This window comes from Calypte anna, chromosome 6 (genome assembly GCF_003957555.1).
Source record: "Calypte anna isolate BGI_N300 chromosome 6, bCalAnn1_v1.p, whole genome shotgun sequence".
NCBI lineage: Eukaryota > Metazoa > Chordata > Aves > Apodiformes > Trochilidae > Calypte > Calypte anna.
The window spans coordinates 23,964,580-23,977,918 of NC_044252.1; the positions used below are offsets into that span (position 1 = coordinate 23,964,580).

Here is a 13,339-nt window from a genome sequence, read left to right on the forward strand (position 1 = left end):
TTTGAAGATAATTTTTTTGTGTCTGTGTTTTCTTTCATAAGCCTTGTGTTGTAAAATATATGAAAATAAATTAAAAAGAGACTACATTTACCAAATGGGTAGTAAACTACCCCCTTTTTCTACTACCAGCTTCCCATGAATATTAAACAATTGCCATTCTTTGTGTGCAGATGACTGCTGGTGTAACACACTCAAAATGACACATTTTCCAATACGCAGGAAGCTCGTTGTCGTGTCAACACTTGTGATTTATTTGCATTTATTTGTGACAGGTTTTTATTCCTCTTACCATTCTGTCACTCAGCAGCAGTAAATTATCCCTTTTTTGGAGGAATAAGCATATCCAGGCAGCTGTGTGGGAGAACATACCGGAGGGAAGGAGCTTCTAAAAATGCAGCTCCTGACCTCTCCCCTTTGTTCTACCTAATTTTAGTGTTACCTCAAAGAAAAGTCAAGGCTGCAGAGCATTTTGGGTAGCACGACAGTTTATGAGAACTTCTTGTTTTTTGAGAAGTTTTTTTATATACCACGAAGCTGCCTTACAGATTCCATGGTGAGCAGGTAAATAGCAGTTCTGGACCGTGTCAGTTGATGAAGAACCTTAATTTATCCCAGCTGAGAGCCCAAACTCCCTGCTACTGCTTGTATTTTATGCTGGGAGAAATCACAACTATAGTACTTCAGTTATTTGGCACTATCTCTAGGTCAATTATTTTTCACCATACACTTTAGTTACCTCCGTATACTCTGAGCTGGCACCATCAACATCTTCTGCTGCTTTAGCATCAGCAGTGGGACTACATTTTCATTGCTGTGCCAAACCTATGCAACTGCTCTGAATCAGCCATGTAGCCCTTGTTAACCTGGAATTCCCGGTGCCTTAACCCAGAACCAGGTCTGCAGCCCTTAAACATGAACCTTCAGTCAAGCAGTGGGTCATGAATCTTTATTAAGTTAAGGCTTGATTGTAATCTGTGACTTTTGGGTGGGGAAATAGCTTTTAAAAAATTATTATTGTTATCAATGCCTCTGACTTGCATTCTCCTTGCATTCTTAAGGGTTTCTTGGTGGAACAAGGCTAGGGAAGGGGAGACTGCCAGTTTGTGAATCTTGTTTTTTAATCTGGGAAGGCAGTGGAGTGTCAGAAGATATCAGTCATGCCCCCCAGTGCTTTCCACTGAACTACATTTTGCTGTCACTGGAAAGAGACAGACTAAGGACAATAGCAGGTTTTAGGGGATGGAGAATCCTGTAAGCAGCTTTGCTAGGCTAGTGACTGTCCTTTTAAACTTCCCTTTCATCCTTTTGGGCTCTGTTTGACAAGATCCCTGTTAATAGGTGCAGGTGTGAACTGAAAACACTGCACCAGACTTAGCCCAGCCTTTATAAACTCAGTTTTTTCTTCCTTGATGCTCTGTCCTTCCCTTTTGTAGAAAACTGAACAAGTGCATGAGTCTCAGAAGCCTCTAGAAGTGCTGCAATGTAACAGATATGACCCTTTTATCACTGCAGTCGTCAGCTCAGTTGTATTTTCATTTTCTCCCTAATTTGCAGTTTTCAGAAGAGCAGTTAAAAGGCAGAGATAGCATATTTAGATTGCATACATCCAGAGACATTGTTCCTTGATTGTTCGATTTCATGAGGTCCTTTCTCAGCTTAAGTAAAATAATGCTTAATCCCCTGTAACCTCTGCCAATTTCCTGGCAGTGAGTGCTTCTCTTCTTGCCACTCTGAGCAACTTTCTGTATGGCTGCTTTTGCCTTATATCTTCCTCATGTTCTCCCAGTCCCATATCTTCTCTCAAGGAATGTCAAGGACTGACAAGGCATCCCATTAGTGTGATGGTCTCCTCATCCTGACTCTAGACAGAAGCCTTTGATGCCTCTTGCAGTGCATGTAACTCTGGTGGGACTTTTCAGCTAGTCATGCTATGTCATGTCCATGGCATTTTCACTACTACCCTATATTGGCTATAAAGACTCAATTTTGGGAATTTCTTGTAATTTTCACAGCAAAATAGGCTAAACCTGATAGTGCTGTTTTGGACTTTATTTTTTTTTCCTCTCCTTGTCTGCTACTACCACAATAAAACCCTCATCAAGACTAAGATATAACTCCCAGCACAGAAGTGCAATTGATAAATTCTACCTATGTGGCTTTTGAAATCATTTTGTGCTCCATATGGTCTCATCATCAGTTTTCTGATGCATTTATGATTTGTACTCTGCATTTATGGTATGAACTCCAGTCTCTTGAGGGATGTCTGTGCTTTGGGGAAGAGAATAGGGAGTATGAAAGTTCAATGAATTCCTGACTCCAGAGAGCAGTTACAGCTTAAAGGCTGGAGGTAGAGCATGCAATAATGTCTAGCTAGTTGGAGATGAGGTTAAGCTTCCCTTCAGAGACCTTCTCTCGAATTGCTGATAACATTTTCAGAAACAGGCTTCTGCTTGGGTGTTTTTCATGTGTGCATATTCTCCCATTACAGACACCCACTATTTGACCTGTCGGATCCAGGAGTGCTCGGAGACCAAAAGGAGTGGGCCGTTTTCACGCTCCATTGACATCAGCTCCCTTGTTGTTCAGGATGAATATATCTTTATTCAGGTGGGTTGACTTGATAAGAACCTGACATGAATTCTGCCTGTTCAAGGTATTTCAAGAGAGGAGGCATATTCTTAGGACGAGATTATAGGACAATAAGTCATAAGAGCTGAGTATCAGTATTTACCTGTCCTAGGTTGGTGATGCAGTCTGGAATAATACAGTCAATCTCTCTGCTCATCACTTGTCTGATAGTGAATCTGGTTTATATTTTGAAAGTCCATTCATCAACAGTCATAAAAGTACAGAGGTTTCTCAAAAGTTCTGACTTGCTATTGTTGTCGTTACTTGGAAGACACAAAGAAGCTACTGATGGAGAGAAGAACAAAGGAAGGTTGTGAGTGATCATTTTACCAAATGCAAAGGTTTTTGCTGATTTGTCAGTCAAATAGCTAATGGAGTGAAAAAAGATTTGCCATAGAAGGTAAACCAGCAGAGAGACTGGAAAAAAGATGTTATGGGGCAACTTCAAAGTGGAAGATGGATGTAAATTTATGAGCTAGTCATAAATTGATAAGTGATTTTGGAGATGAGGAGAAAGTAACAGAAACAGGATGAGAAACTGCTTGATTTTGACATTTCCCGAGAATACATGGGCTGGGTGGAACAAGGCCATCTCTCCCCACTTCACACCTGTTGAAGTGTGAGAACAAGTAGTATGGTATGAAAGAACATTTTCTGAAGATTGTCATTTGGGTGAAAACTGGGAGCCACTCTACAGTGGTTCCAGGTTGTAGGAAGCTCAGGAGACACAGAGATTACAGGCACAGTGATGTTAACTTCTTTTCAGCAATGCTGAAGAGGGGAGATGAGATGGGGCTTGGATCCCGGTTGCACAGAAGAAACATATGCTTCCCTTTTGAGTAAGACTGAGTTATGTTAAGCTCCTGTTTAACTTTCTCAGGGAATATTTTTCTTGAATGCATTGAAATTATAGAAATTTCTGCTCTGTTTATTGTGAAATTGTTTGTAGAAAAGGCAGCATAAGTGGGAAGGCTGGTGATTAGATGGAAGACTGGATTCATATGACCTGAGAGAACTGCAATGTGGAAACTGCGTGCAGTTGAGTAATGATGGCAGACAGCTTCTGTAAGTTAGGGGAGTTTGCTGCTCTGGAGATGACTGATTGCTGTTGAAGCCACAGCTCCCTTCATTTCCCCATGAAACCCAGCCTGCTACCACTTCCTTTGGCATCATGGGGAGACCTGCTGCTAAAATACACTGAGAGTGTAACTTTTACAACTCAGTAAGTCATGATTTGACTAGAGGTAATGGCTTTCCAATCAATAAATGCTCTACTCTCCAAGGAGTATTTCAGAGCAGTACTTTTAATCTGGTGTTTTATGCCTGTGGCTGAGGGTATTGTGGAACATCCAATTCTTTATGGGTAGTATGAGGCATACAGACATTTGTCATTCCACAGCTCCCACCTCTGTTAAAACAAGGCTGCACATCTTAGAAACTTATGCTGGCAGTGAGGACATCAGCCTGATGTGTGCATTCCTCTGCCTCTAATTAGTAAGTGGCTCAAACTAATAGCTGCTAATTGCTTCAAGTTAAAGCAAGTTAATGTTTACCCAAACACATGCATGTATGTATATGTAATATTTCAAGTGCCTCAAAAATCCTTAGCAATATTTCATTATAACTTAATGAGTGTTTGAAGTGAAAATCATATGCTTATGCTTATAACAAAAAATTAATGGTATGATCAACATTTCTGCTGTTTTGGGCAGTAGTTTCTCCCTTCCCCAGGCTGTTTATCCCCTTCCCTTCTTTTTGCATCACACCTGCAGGATTTCTGACTGCCCAGGAGCCTGTCATAAGTGGCTGCAGAAAGTGGGCATGAATCGAGTCCTTATAGTGCTGGAATAGCTCAGAGGCACTTCAGATTCCCAGCACGCACCTTGCTGAGCTGAGAAGTGTTAAATCCACCGTGTCCAGTGTGTGGTCAATGGGCTATGCAGTATTTGCTCAGTACATATGTAGGAATGCTGATGTGTTCTGGATGCATTAGTCTCACAAGCTATGTGATGTAGCTGCCTATTATGGGATATGTCAGATTGCCTGTGCGTGCAGTGTCTCACGTGTATCATTCTGTCTGGATAATCTTGGACAGAAATGCAGGAACCAGCCCTTTTGAATTTCAAATATTAGAGATGAAAAAATAAATATAAAATTAAATGTTAGGGCCTGGTGAGGTTTAATAACTGCATAAAGGATGGGTGCATGTGTTCTTGTCTTCACCAAATGTGAAGTAATATCTTGGTGTAGAGAAAGGAGCCCACTTTTTTAACTTTGGACATGAAAACAGTAGATTTTTGGTATAAATAAATAGTCTGTGTTCTTCTAAATTGTATTCAGGAATCAAAACCTTCAGGGACAGTTTATCTTCTCTTATTGCAGGATTTGATGGGTCTCTCTCTGAGAGACCTTTCTCATTAATATTAGAAAGAGTCTAAGTGTAGCTTAGAGAATACTTCTAACATTTTGACAGTCAAAATTAGGGAAGATGAATCCCAGATACCAATATCAGTGTTTTATATTGTCTGCATACAGTTATTTACTAGTGAAAATCCACTCTAATCAAGCTGATGAACAGGCCTGTAATGTAAGATTCTTGGGAAGCATTAACCTGTGTAACTGTGCACTCAAAGCAAATGTGCCTAATGGGTAGGGCAAAGATGAATATGGAAAATGTTACAGTGCTATTATAAATCAATAATTTCTTATCATGTGGAACACTGTTGTGCAGCATTTCTGAAAGGATCTGTTGGCACTGCAGTGCAAAAAAAGAAAATGGGAATGATCTTATGCTTGCATAAAAGCTTTGCCATGAAGAGTTTGAAAAACTGGGACCAGTTCCAAGGCAAAGCAGATAAATAACATAGCACATGATGAAAAATGTACAAGGTAATGAAGAAATAGCTACTAAGAGATTGTGGGAAGAATTCATATTCATTAATTGACTTTCTATTTGATTGCTCAATAGTTATTTAAGGATTCCTAGCACATCACTAAGATTGGATAATTCTGCATGAATTTAGACATGAAAAGAAAGTCCTGCCCTTCTTTTTGTCCATAAGTTTTCATTCAGTTCATAGGATTCCTCTGATATAACCAGAAGACAGTATCACCATCTCTCATGGTTAATACTTCATACAGCTCGCAGAGCAGGTCATTTATTTATGAGAAAACCTTGGAATATGTCTGAATTTATTTACTGTACCAAAAAGGAGCTACTCTGATGAGCAACTTTGCCATTAAGGTCAGTTTCAGTTGTAATCATTTATATAGCTGTGCAGCACTGGAGCCAATGCTTTCTCTACCACTGTAATCTGCCATTTTCTGTAGCTGTACTATACCCTTCCTTATTCCTGCCTGTGAGTACTCACTACTAAGATAGTATCAGTTTCTAAACTGAGCTGCAGAGATAACCTGCAACTGCCTATCAGGTTTGACTCTGTGACAATTACTTGAACTGCTACAGTATTCTCATGTGCATAGCTTATATTATAAAACCCAAAGGTCAGGAAGAGGCTTTTGTTTTATTTATGAATCTAGTCTGTTGATATTTTGGAGGATTTTTATGGTAAAAATAAATCACAGGGGGAATTCTGGGGAACATATTTTCAAGCAAATCTTGTATGAGGGTCTCTAGTGGAATTGCTAAGGTTGCTGAAAAGAGTCTAAAATGCAATACCCATTTATGAAAATGGGTATTATTTTTCAGGAAATTATCTTTCAAGTGAGAAAACATTATTTGGAGAAAAAACCTTTATTTTTCTGTAAGTAAACAAATAACATCAGTGCTACTTAGTTCTTTAAAATGAAAGAGAAGATCAAGAATGATCTATGTAGGTTTCCTTGCCAACAGATTAAAACTTTCCACTGAAAATGCTAGAAACCATGAACAAATATCATCAGCCATTGAGGGAGTGAGGGGAGCCTGGGTCAAAAAAGTTTCAATACAATGTTGCTTATTTGAAAATTCCTAAGGGAGTATGAATGCAACAGTGCTTTCCCAAGTTTTGCTCTGACAGTGCTTTCTGCAGAAAGCAACACTTACGGGCAGATCTGGAGCTGCCATAGGGAGATAATTATGGCTAAGTCAAAGTGGTTGTCCTTGGTTACCCAATGGTTATGTACAAGCTCTCTTGGGTGCAATAGGTCAGTGGTTCTGCTGGGTGCCTGGGGTCCTGTGTTGAACTGGCCCTAGTCCTGTCCCTGTCCCTAGTGGGGACTGATGACATTCCCAAAGCACTGCGGCAGGCCCAGGTAAGAACCGTGTAGTCACACAGAACCCTAGGGATCGAGAGAGGCACAGTAATAATGATGAAACTCTTCAAAATGTGTGGCATGAAGACTGCTAGCAGTATTGCTGTTATAGTGCTAGTGGGCTAAGAATGTGAGACAAAGTTTACAGGAAGAGGTAGAATTTTTTATGAGATTAGAATTGATAGAGTTAGAAAAGGGACAGATAAGCTTTTGGGCATACTAACCAGAGCATAAAAGACTTGAGGGAGGATTTGGTCTCTGAAAATTTTTCTTCCTTTTTTTTTTTCCCTAGATGTCTGTCTCATAAAATCTGTTTCCTTCCCCTCTTAATTTTGTTGTGTTTTCCTTGTGTAAACACTTCAGTGTCTTAACTCTTACCCCAGAGGTCATACCAGTTGTGTTCAGCATCCAGTTAACTGTCCCCATTCCTCCCTTAAGCTGCTGTCTTTGTCAGTGCCTGGAGACCCTCAGGGTAGCTTTGGCCTTTTTGATTTGAACTGGCTTTAAGTCAGTGCAGAGATGTGTGGATGGGCAATCAATACCTACCTTGATTGATGTGTCTTTGTTTTTCTCTGGGATGGTGCAGACTCTGCTAACATGACAGAGTGCAGCTGAAGGCACTCTGAAATGTAGCTCAGGCTTTCAGCACTTTCCATGGCAGTGACAAAACTACTGGGCATGGGAGACTGCTCTGAGATTTAGAAGCTGATCCCTGGTTTGAATGTGGATCTGATGCTTGTTTTCTTTAGCAGGCCAAACAAACCTTTGGAGATGAACATTCTCAGATCTGCCTTTGGCTGGGGATCTCACTTCATAAGGGCAGGGAGTGACTCCTGCAAAGTGACTGAAGAGGATTGGCTTTTTGCTTCAGAACCTGCTCCATTTCCACTTCAAATGGGAAATTCTTTTGCATCGTTAGCCATAGAGGCATGCTGAGTGGCAGTACATTATCACTTTCCAAGGCCTTTAAAAAGTGGAAACATGGGTGCCCTTTCCCTTTTCCACTCCCATGGCATAATTTATCAAGATGTTTAACTACAAGCTGAAAATCATGAGGGGCTTGTCTCTCACCTGGCCCCTCCTGTCATTTGTCCTCTGGGGGAGCTTTCTTCTCAGGTTTCTGTGCCATTTAATTTGTGATTCAGTCTCCTGGGAACTGCACAGCTCTTTCTTGGCTCCACTTTCCTTCAGGTCATCTACCCTGGGACAAATGTATGTTCCATGTCCAAAGCTGCTGTGGTGCTGGTGTTTCTGAGGTTGATGTGATGAAGGCAGAAAGCAGTGTGAGGGGTGCTGGGAAGAGAGAGAGAGAATCTTGGCTCTGGTTTAGAATCCTTCTGTATGAGATGGGGCCTGTGACCTGTGGCATTGCCATTTAGGACCACATTCTCACTTGCAGCTCGCATATGCAGCAGTGTGAGAGCACTTGCAGTCCTTGTAATAGGCAGAAATTCAATGTGGAAAATGAAAATTTTAAGTGAAAATGCTCTTCTTTGATACCAATCATGTGTCTGGTTCTCCTTCACCCTCTGAAGTAGTTTTGCATTTAGAAGACTTTTACTTTAATCAGAGAGTTTCACAGCAGGGCAGCATCTCAGTCTGCTCAGTAGCAGAACTAAGAATGAGCAAACACAGAATTTCTGCAGATGTTTGTGGCTCAGCTAAGTGCGACTTTTACAATACGTATCTGAATAATTCCTCTAGCTCAGAGGAGCAAACATTTCTGCCAAAAGCTGTTGGACTAATTCAGTCTTCTTTTGCATCAGAAAGTCTCCTTAAAACAAACGCAGATGTCAGCATTCACCCACAATCACTGATAGCTTCTTATAGCACCTATGCATAATACTGCTTTTTTTGGATCCCTGGAGTCGTGTTAGCGTGTCCAAAAATTTAAACTGAAGGGGTTTTATAGAAAATGGCTTTTGTAGATAATAACTTTTTTTTCCTATTTTTTTTTTTTTTTTTTTTTTTTTTTTTTTCCCCCAATCTGAATCAAATTCCATTTTTCTGAAAGTGCATATATATATGAGAATTTTTTTTCAGGCTCAATAGAAAGAAAAATATTTTTTTACTTATATCTTTAGAACCAGGATGGGAGGACATTACTCTTTAAGGTTCATTCCTCTTGATAGGGGGAAAAAAGTAGTTCCATAAACAAAATAAATCTAATCTTAACTCAAAGAAGCATCATATTACTGTTACTGTTTTTAACTGTGGTTGTTTAGGAAAACTTGGAAGTGCTTATGTTTACTAGGATATTACTTTTGTTTCAAGTTAATTGGGTATTAAGGCAGGGCTAAATGAGCGTATTTGCTGAGTTGAAGTCAGCTATCAGGTGAATAGAATTCAACCAGCAGTCATAGCTGAGATTATACCAATCATAGGGACACCTGACCTCAGTTCTCAAGCTGTCAATTTAATAACTTCAAGAAGAAGTAAATTTCCCCAGGAATAAAAAAAGAATTTTTTTTTTTTTTTTTTAATATTTTCTTTACTGTGAAACTTCTCAACACTGAAACAAGATCAGAGGAGAGAAATTACACTTTGATTTCCTGTTCTAGGCCTTCACTTCATTTTCATAGGAGCTAAATACACCATGTTCAAATATAAATGTCTTTCCTCCATTTTTTAACTAGGAGCCAAAGGTCTCAACAGAAATCAATCTGTGCAATTTATTTTTAACTTCACCCTGCTTAGCTAGGATTGATTTTTATCTTTGCAATCGATGATAGAGAAAACGGCTTTGCAGGACAATGGAGAGCTCTCCAACTTGAAGGGTTTGGGCTTTGAGTCTTTTATTGAAGAAATCATTAAAAGCTTATTATGAAACTAATAGGATGAAGACATTTAAATGATGAACATGATTACACCTGTTTTACTGGTGAATAATACTTGCTACAGCTGATCTTCTCTTACCCCTGTTTAAAACACTGGACAGCAGTCCAGTGAGGAAACTAATCCATACAGATGCAAGAAAGCACATCCCAAGAGCTTGCTAAAAAGCTCTTTTTAAGCAAGACAGGCAGTAAGTAGTCAGCTACTTTCTGATTCACTACTGGGTGTTGTTCATCCATTTCTAGCACTCTTTCTTCTTTGCTGTGCCAGGTATCAGATTTAGAACTTGAACTCAAATATCCGTTGATAAAAATAATTAACATTTTCCTTTATTTATTTTTTTACATTTTATTTCTAGGGCTTTTTGTGCTATACTTTGTCTTGTCATTCTCCTGTCTCCCCTTATCGTGTCTGATTTATCATCAGCATCTGCAGGTGAAGATGCAAAGGATTACCGTGGCAGACTCATGTTTCCTCTGCAATTCTCAAGAGAGATTTAATTGAATGTGTTCCTCTCAAGTTGGTTTCTGTGTGGGTAATATGCATTTGCAGCTCTAACATGGCTCCTGTTTTGGTTCAACCCTGCACATTTTCTGCTCAAACAAATCCAGTCTTTTCACTCAAGTTTGCTCTGTCCTATAGCTGTGCCCATCACAGCTCTGAGGGGAGAGGGAAGTGAACAGGGACTGGGCCAGTATAATAAATGTTCCTTTATCTCAGCAAATTTTCATGGGTGAGTGAGGCACTCTAAAAAGTGGCATGATTTCAAAGCCTGCTGATTTAGCCAGGCAGCTTGAGGGTGCTTTATGCCCAGAAAGACTAATCCAATGTGTCTGCAGCACAGAAAGACAGATCTCCTCATATTCAAGTAATTGCTTATTGCTTTAATGTCTGTGCAGAAGGTATAACATTAATGAAAACCAGAGGGACATAATTTAGGCTAGATGGTACCTGTCGTGATGTGATTTATGCTGGGGCAGCAGAGAATCTCAGTACACAGAAATAGTTGGAAGATGGTATGTCCTGGCCATCGTGGGTAATGAAGAAGGAAGAAGATTTCCCTAGGTTTGTGCAGATGTGTTCTTCTGAATCTCTCCTGACTGGCACTGGGGTTAGGTTTGGGGGAAGAGGTACAACTTCTCATTCCTTGTGCTGACAAACCTGTGCAAGGCCTAGACAGTATCTGACTCTGAAGAACACCAAAAACCTTCACTAAAGGTGTGAATGGAGCAGTCTGCCTGCTTAATGTGTCATCACTCCTCCATCCACAATTTGGTTTTGGCTATGTTATACCCACAAGAAAGACAAAGTATAACTGAAGCTAAAGGAGCAAGGAGGGATGCCAGTATACCCTATGGAGCTGGAGAACACAAATTCAGGATGGCATTACAGTCCTGGTACTATGTTACTCAACTTCTGATTTCTACCAGCTCATTCTATGTTACTGAAAGGAGAGAACACTACAAGCAGAGGAAGTGATCTGAGAAAAGAGTGAGGGGTTTATTGAAAATAACATGAGCTATAGAATGGATGGATGAAGAAAGTCCTTTACTTGCTTGCACCTCAAGTCCCATTTGTCTGCTGACTAGTGCAGAATGCAACATGGAGGCACAAAAGGCATCCATAGTATCCTGCCAAAGTTCAGTCCTCTTTTCCCATTATTCTGAATGATTGCTAAATTTTGAAGGACTGGGTTGGTAGACACAGTCTCCAGAAGTGTTTGCAGAAAGGTATCAAAGTCTGAGAACAACAACCTACTTTAAAACAAGCAGCTATGATAAATAGAGGGCACTACCAAGGGTAAGACAGGCGCCCAAATTTGCTTTGGTATTTCCTTAGCAAGCAAAGTACTGCAAGGCTGGGAGTTCAGACTGTACAACTGAGTGATTTAAACCTGCTCTCTCCACACCATCATGACTGTATCACCTGTGTTGCCCGTACATACAGGGAGTTCCCTGTCCTGAACTCCGATTCATTATAACTTAAACCTCCTGATTAGTCTCAAACCAAGGGTGGACAGCCTCTCCAGTTTACAAACTGTAGATGTCATGTAGAAGCTGAATACCAGCCAGAGGAGGAGGAGAATGGCTTCTCCAGGATCTCATCACTTGACTGCTGGATTTGCATCTGGGCACCCTGTTGGCTTCCTCAGCCCTTTCTGGTTCATTTTCTTCTGTGGTTTGAGAGAGGGTCTCTCAGCCACCACCACACTGAAGGAATCGCTCTACTATTTGTATAATATAAGCTTAAAATGAGCCACCGCTGATCACAGTGATCTGAGCTCACAAGCCCTGTTCAGCCACCTAGGGTGTAAATGGAAAAGACATACTAAAAGATCTGTAGAAAAAATATTGTTACTATTATTATGTCATTATCCAAATGGGGAAAGTGCATAGAGAAAGGTACTAGTTCTTGTGTATGTTAGGATGGAATCCTCTTGTGCCTATTTTGAAGCTCATCAGTCTAGGCAGAGACTAAGCTGAGTAGAAACAGCTGTGGAGCTCCCAGGACCCTTGGTAGTATTTCAGCACAGCACTGGGATCTTATAATTTATTCTCCTTGCTTTCCAAACACTTTTGGATAGTACATGTTTGGAGTCTATCTAAATATTAAAAAAAAAAAAAAGGCTTATCATCTTAAATCATTAACATAAAAAATAATTTTGTGTAATTATAGGCATGTCACGGAAATTATGGAGATGACAGGGTTCTATGGCAGGTGTTCCATAATTCACTGAATCCTTGTGAAACACTTGTCTTCTATGGTGTGCTCTGGCCCCTTGCTGGTCAGGAGTGGGGATGAGCCACCAACTTTCAAGGCTCTAAAGAGAATTTTCTTATGTTTCTATTCACCTGATTCTATCTGATTTCTATTCACCTTTACGGAAAGAGTGATCCGGCATTGGAATGGGCTGCCCAGGGAAGTAGTGGATTCTCCGTCCCTGGAGCTATTTAAAAAGAGACTGGATGTGGCACTCAGTGCCATAGTCTAGCAACCGCAACAGTGGTAAAAGGGTTGGACTCGATGATCTCTGAGGTCCCTTCCAACCCAGCCAATTCTATGATTCTATGATTCTATGATTCTAAGTAAGACAGTTATGTTTTGTAACAACATGTGAAAGTTCTAAAGAGTGGTAGATGATGAGTGGAGGGAGGAAGAAAGAACACAGGAAAGACAGATGTGTTTAAGAACAAATGCATTCATCAAATGGAATAATTTCCACTGGCTAGAAGCCTAATTAAACACATAAAATAGAAATCCAGAAAAACAGATTAACGAAGCAGTCATTAGCAAAGGAGGAGTAAAAAGACAAACCCAGCTAATTCTATACTGAGCATGACAGATGAGCTCACAGTAAATAATTGGATGACATTCATCAAATGTGAACTAAAAGGAGGCATTAGAGGGCAAAACACTGTCATAATCTCTGGGATTTACATTGTTGGAGAGTTTGCTTATAGGAAAGGAAAAGTTTAATCAAAATAAATTAACTTCGCTTTTCAATATTAATTCTCTACCACAGTACTTGCCAAAACTTTATCAAAGTCTTGATCATCTCTTGAAACTATTATAACCATGCATGCAAATCATGCTAAAATGAGGTCCTGGCTGGGGAAAGCTT

General features: G+C 40.1%; 1 protein-coding gene across 1 annotated transcript in view; it reads left to right on the top strand.

Annotated features, from left to right (window-relative positions):
- SORCS3 (sortilin related VPS10 domain containing receptor 3) overlaps positions 1-13,339 on the top strand; it is a 290,222-nt gene that overhangs the window by 212,969 nt on the left and 63,914 nt on the right. Inside the window, exon 7 of the mRNA XM_030453271.1 lies at positions 2,489-2,607. Within this exon, the coding sequence (XP_030309131.1) occupies positions 2,489-2,607 (119 nt within the window). The remainder of the gene's footprint in view (positions 1-2,488; positions 2,608-13,339) is intronic.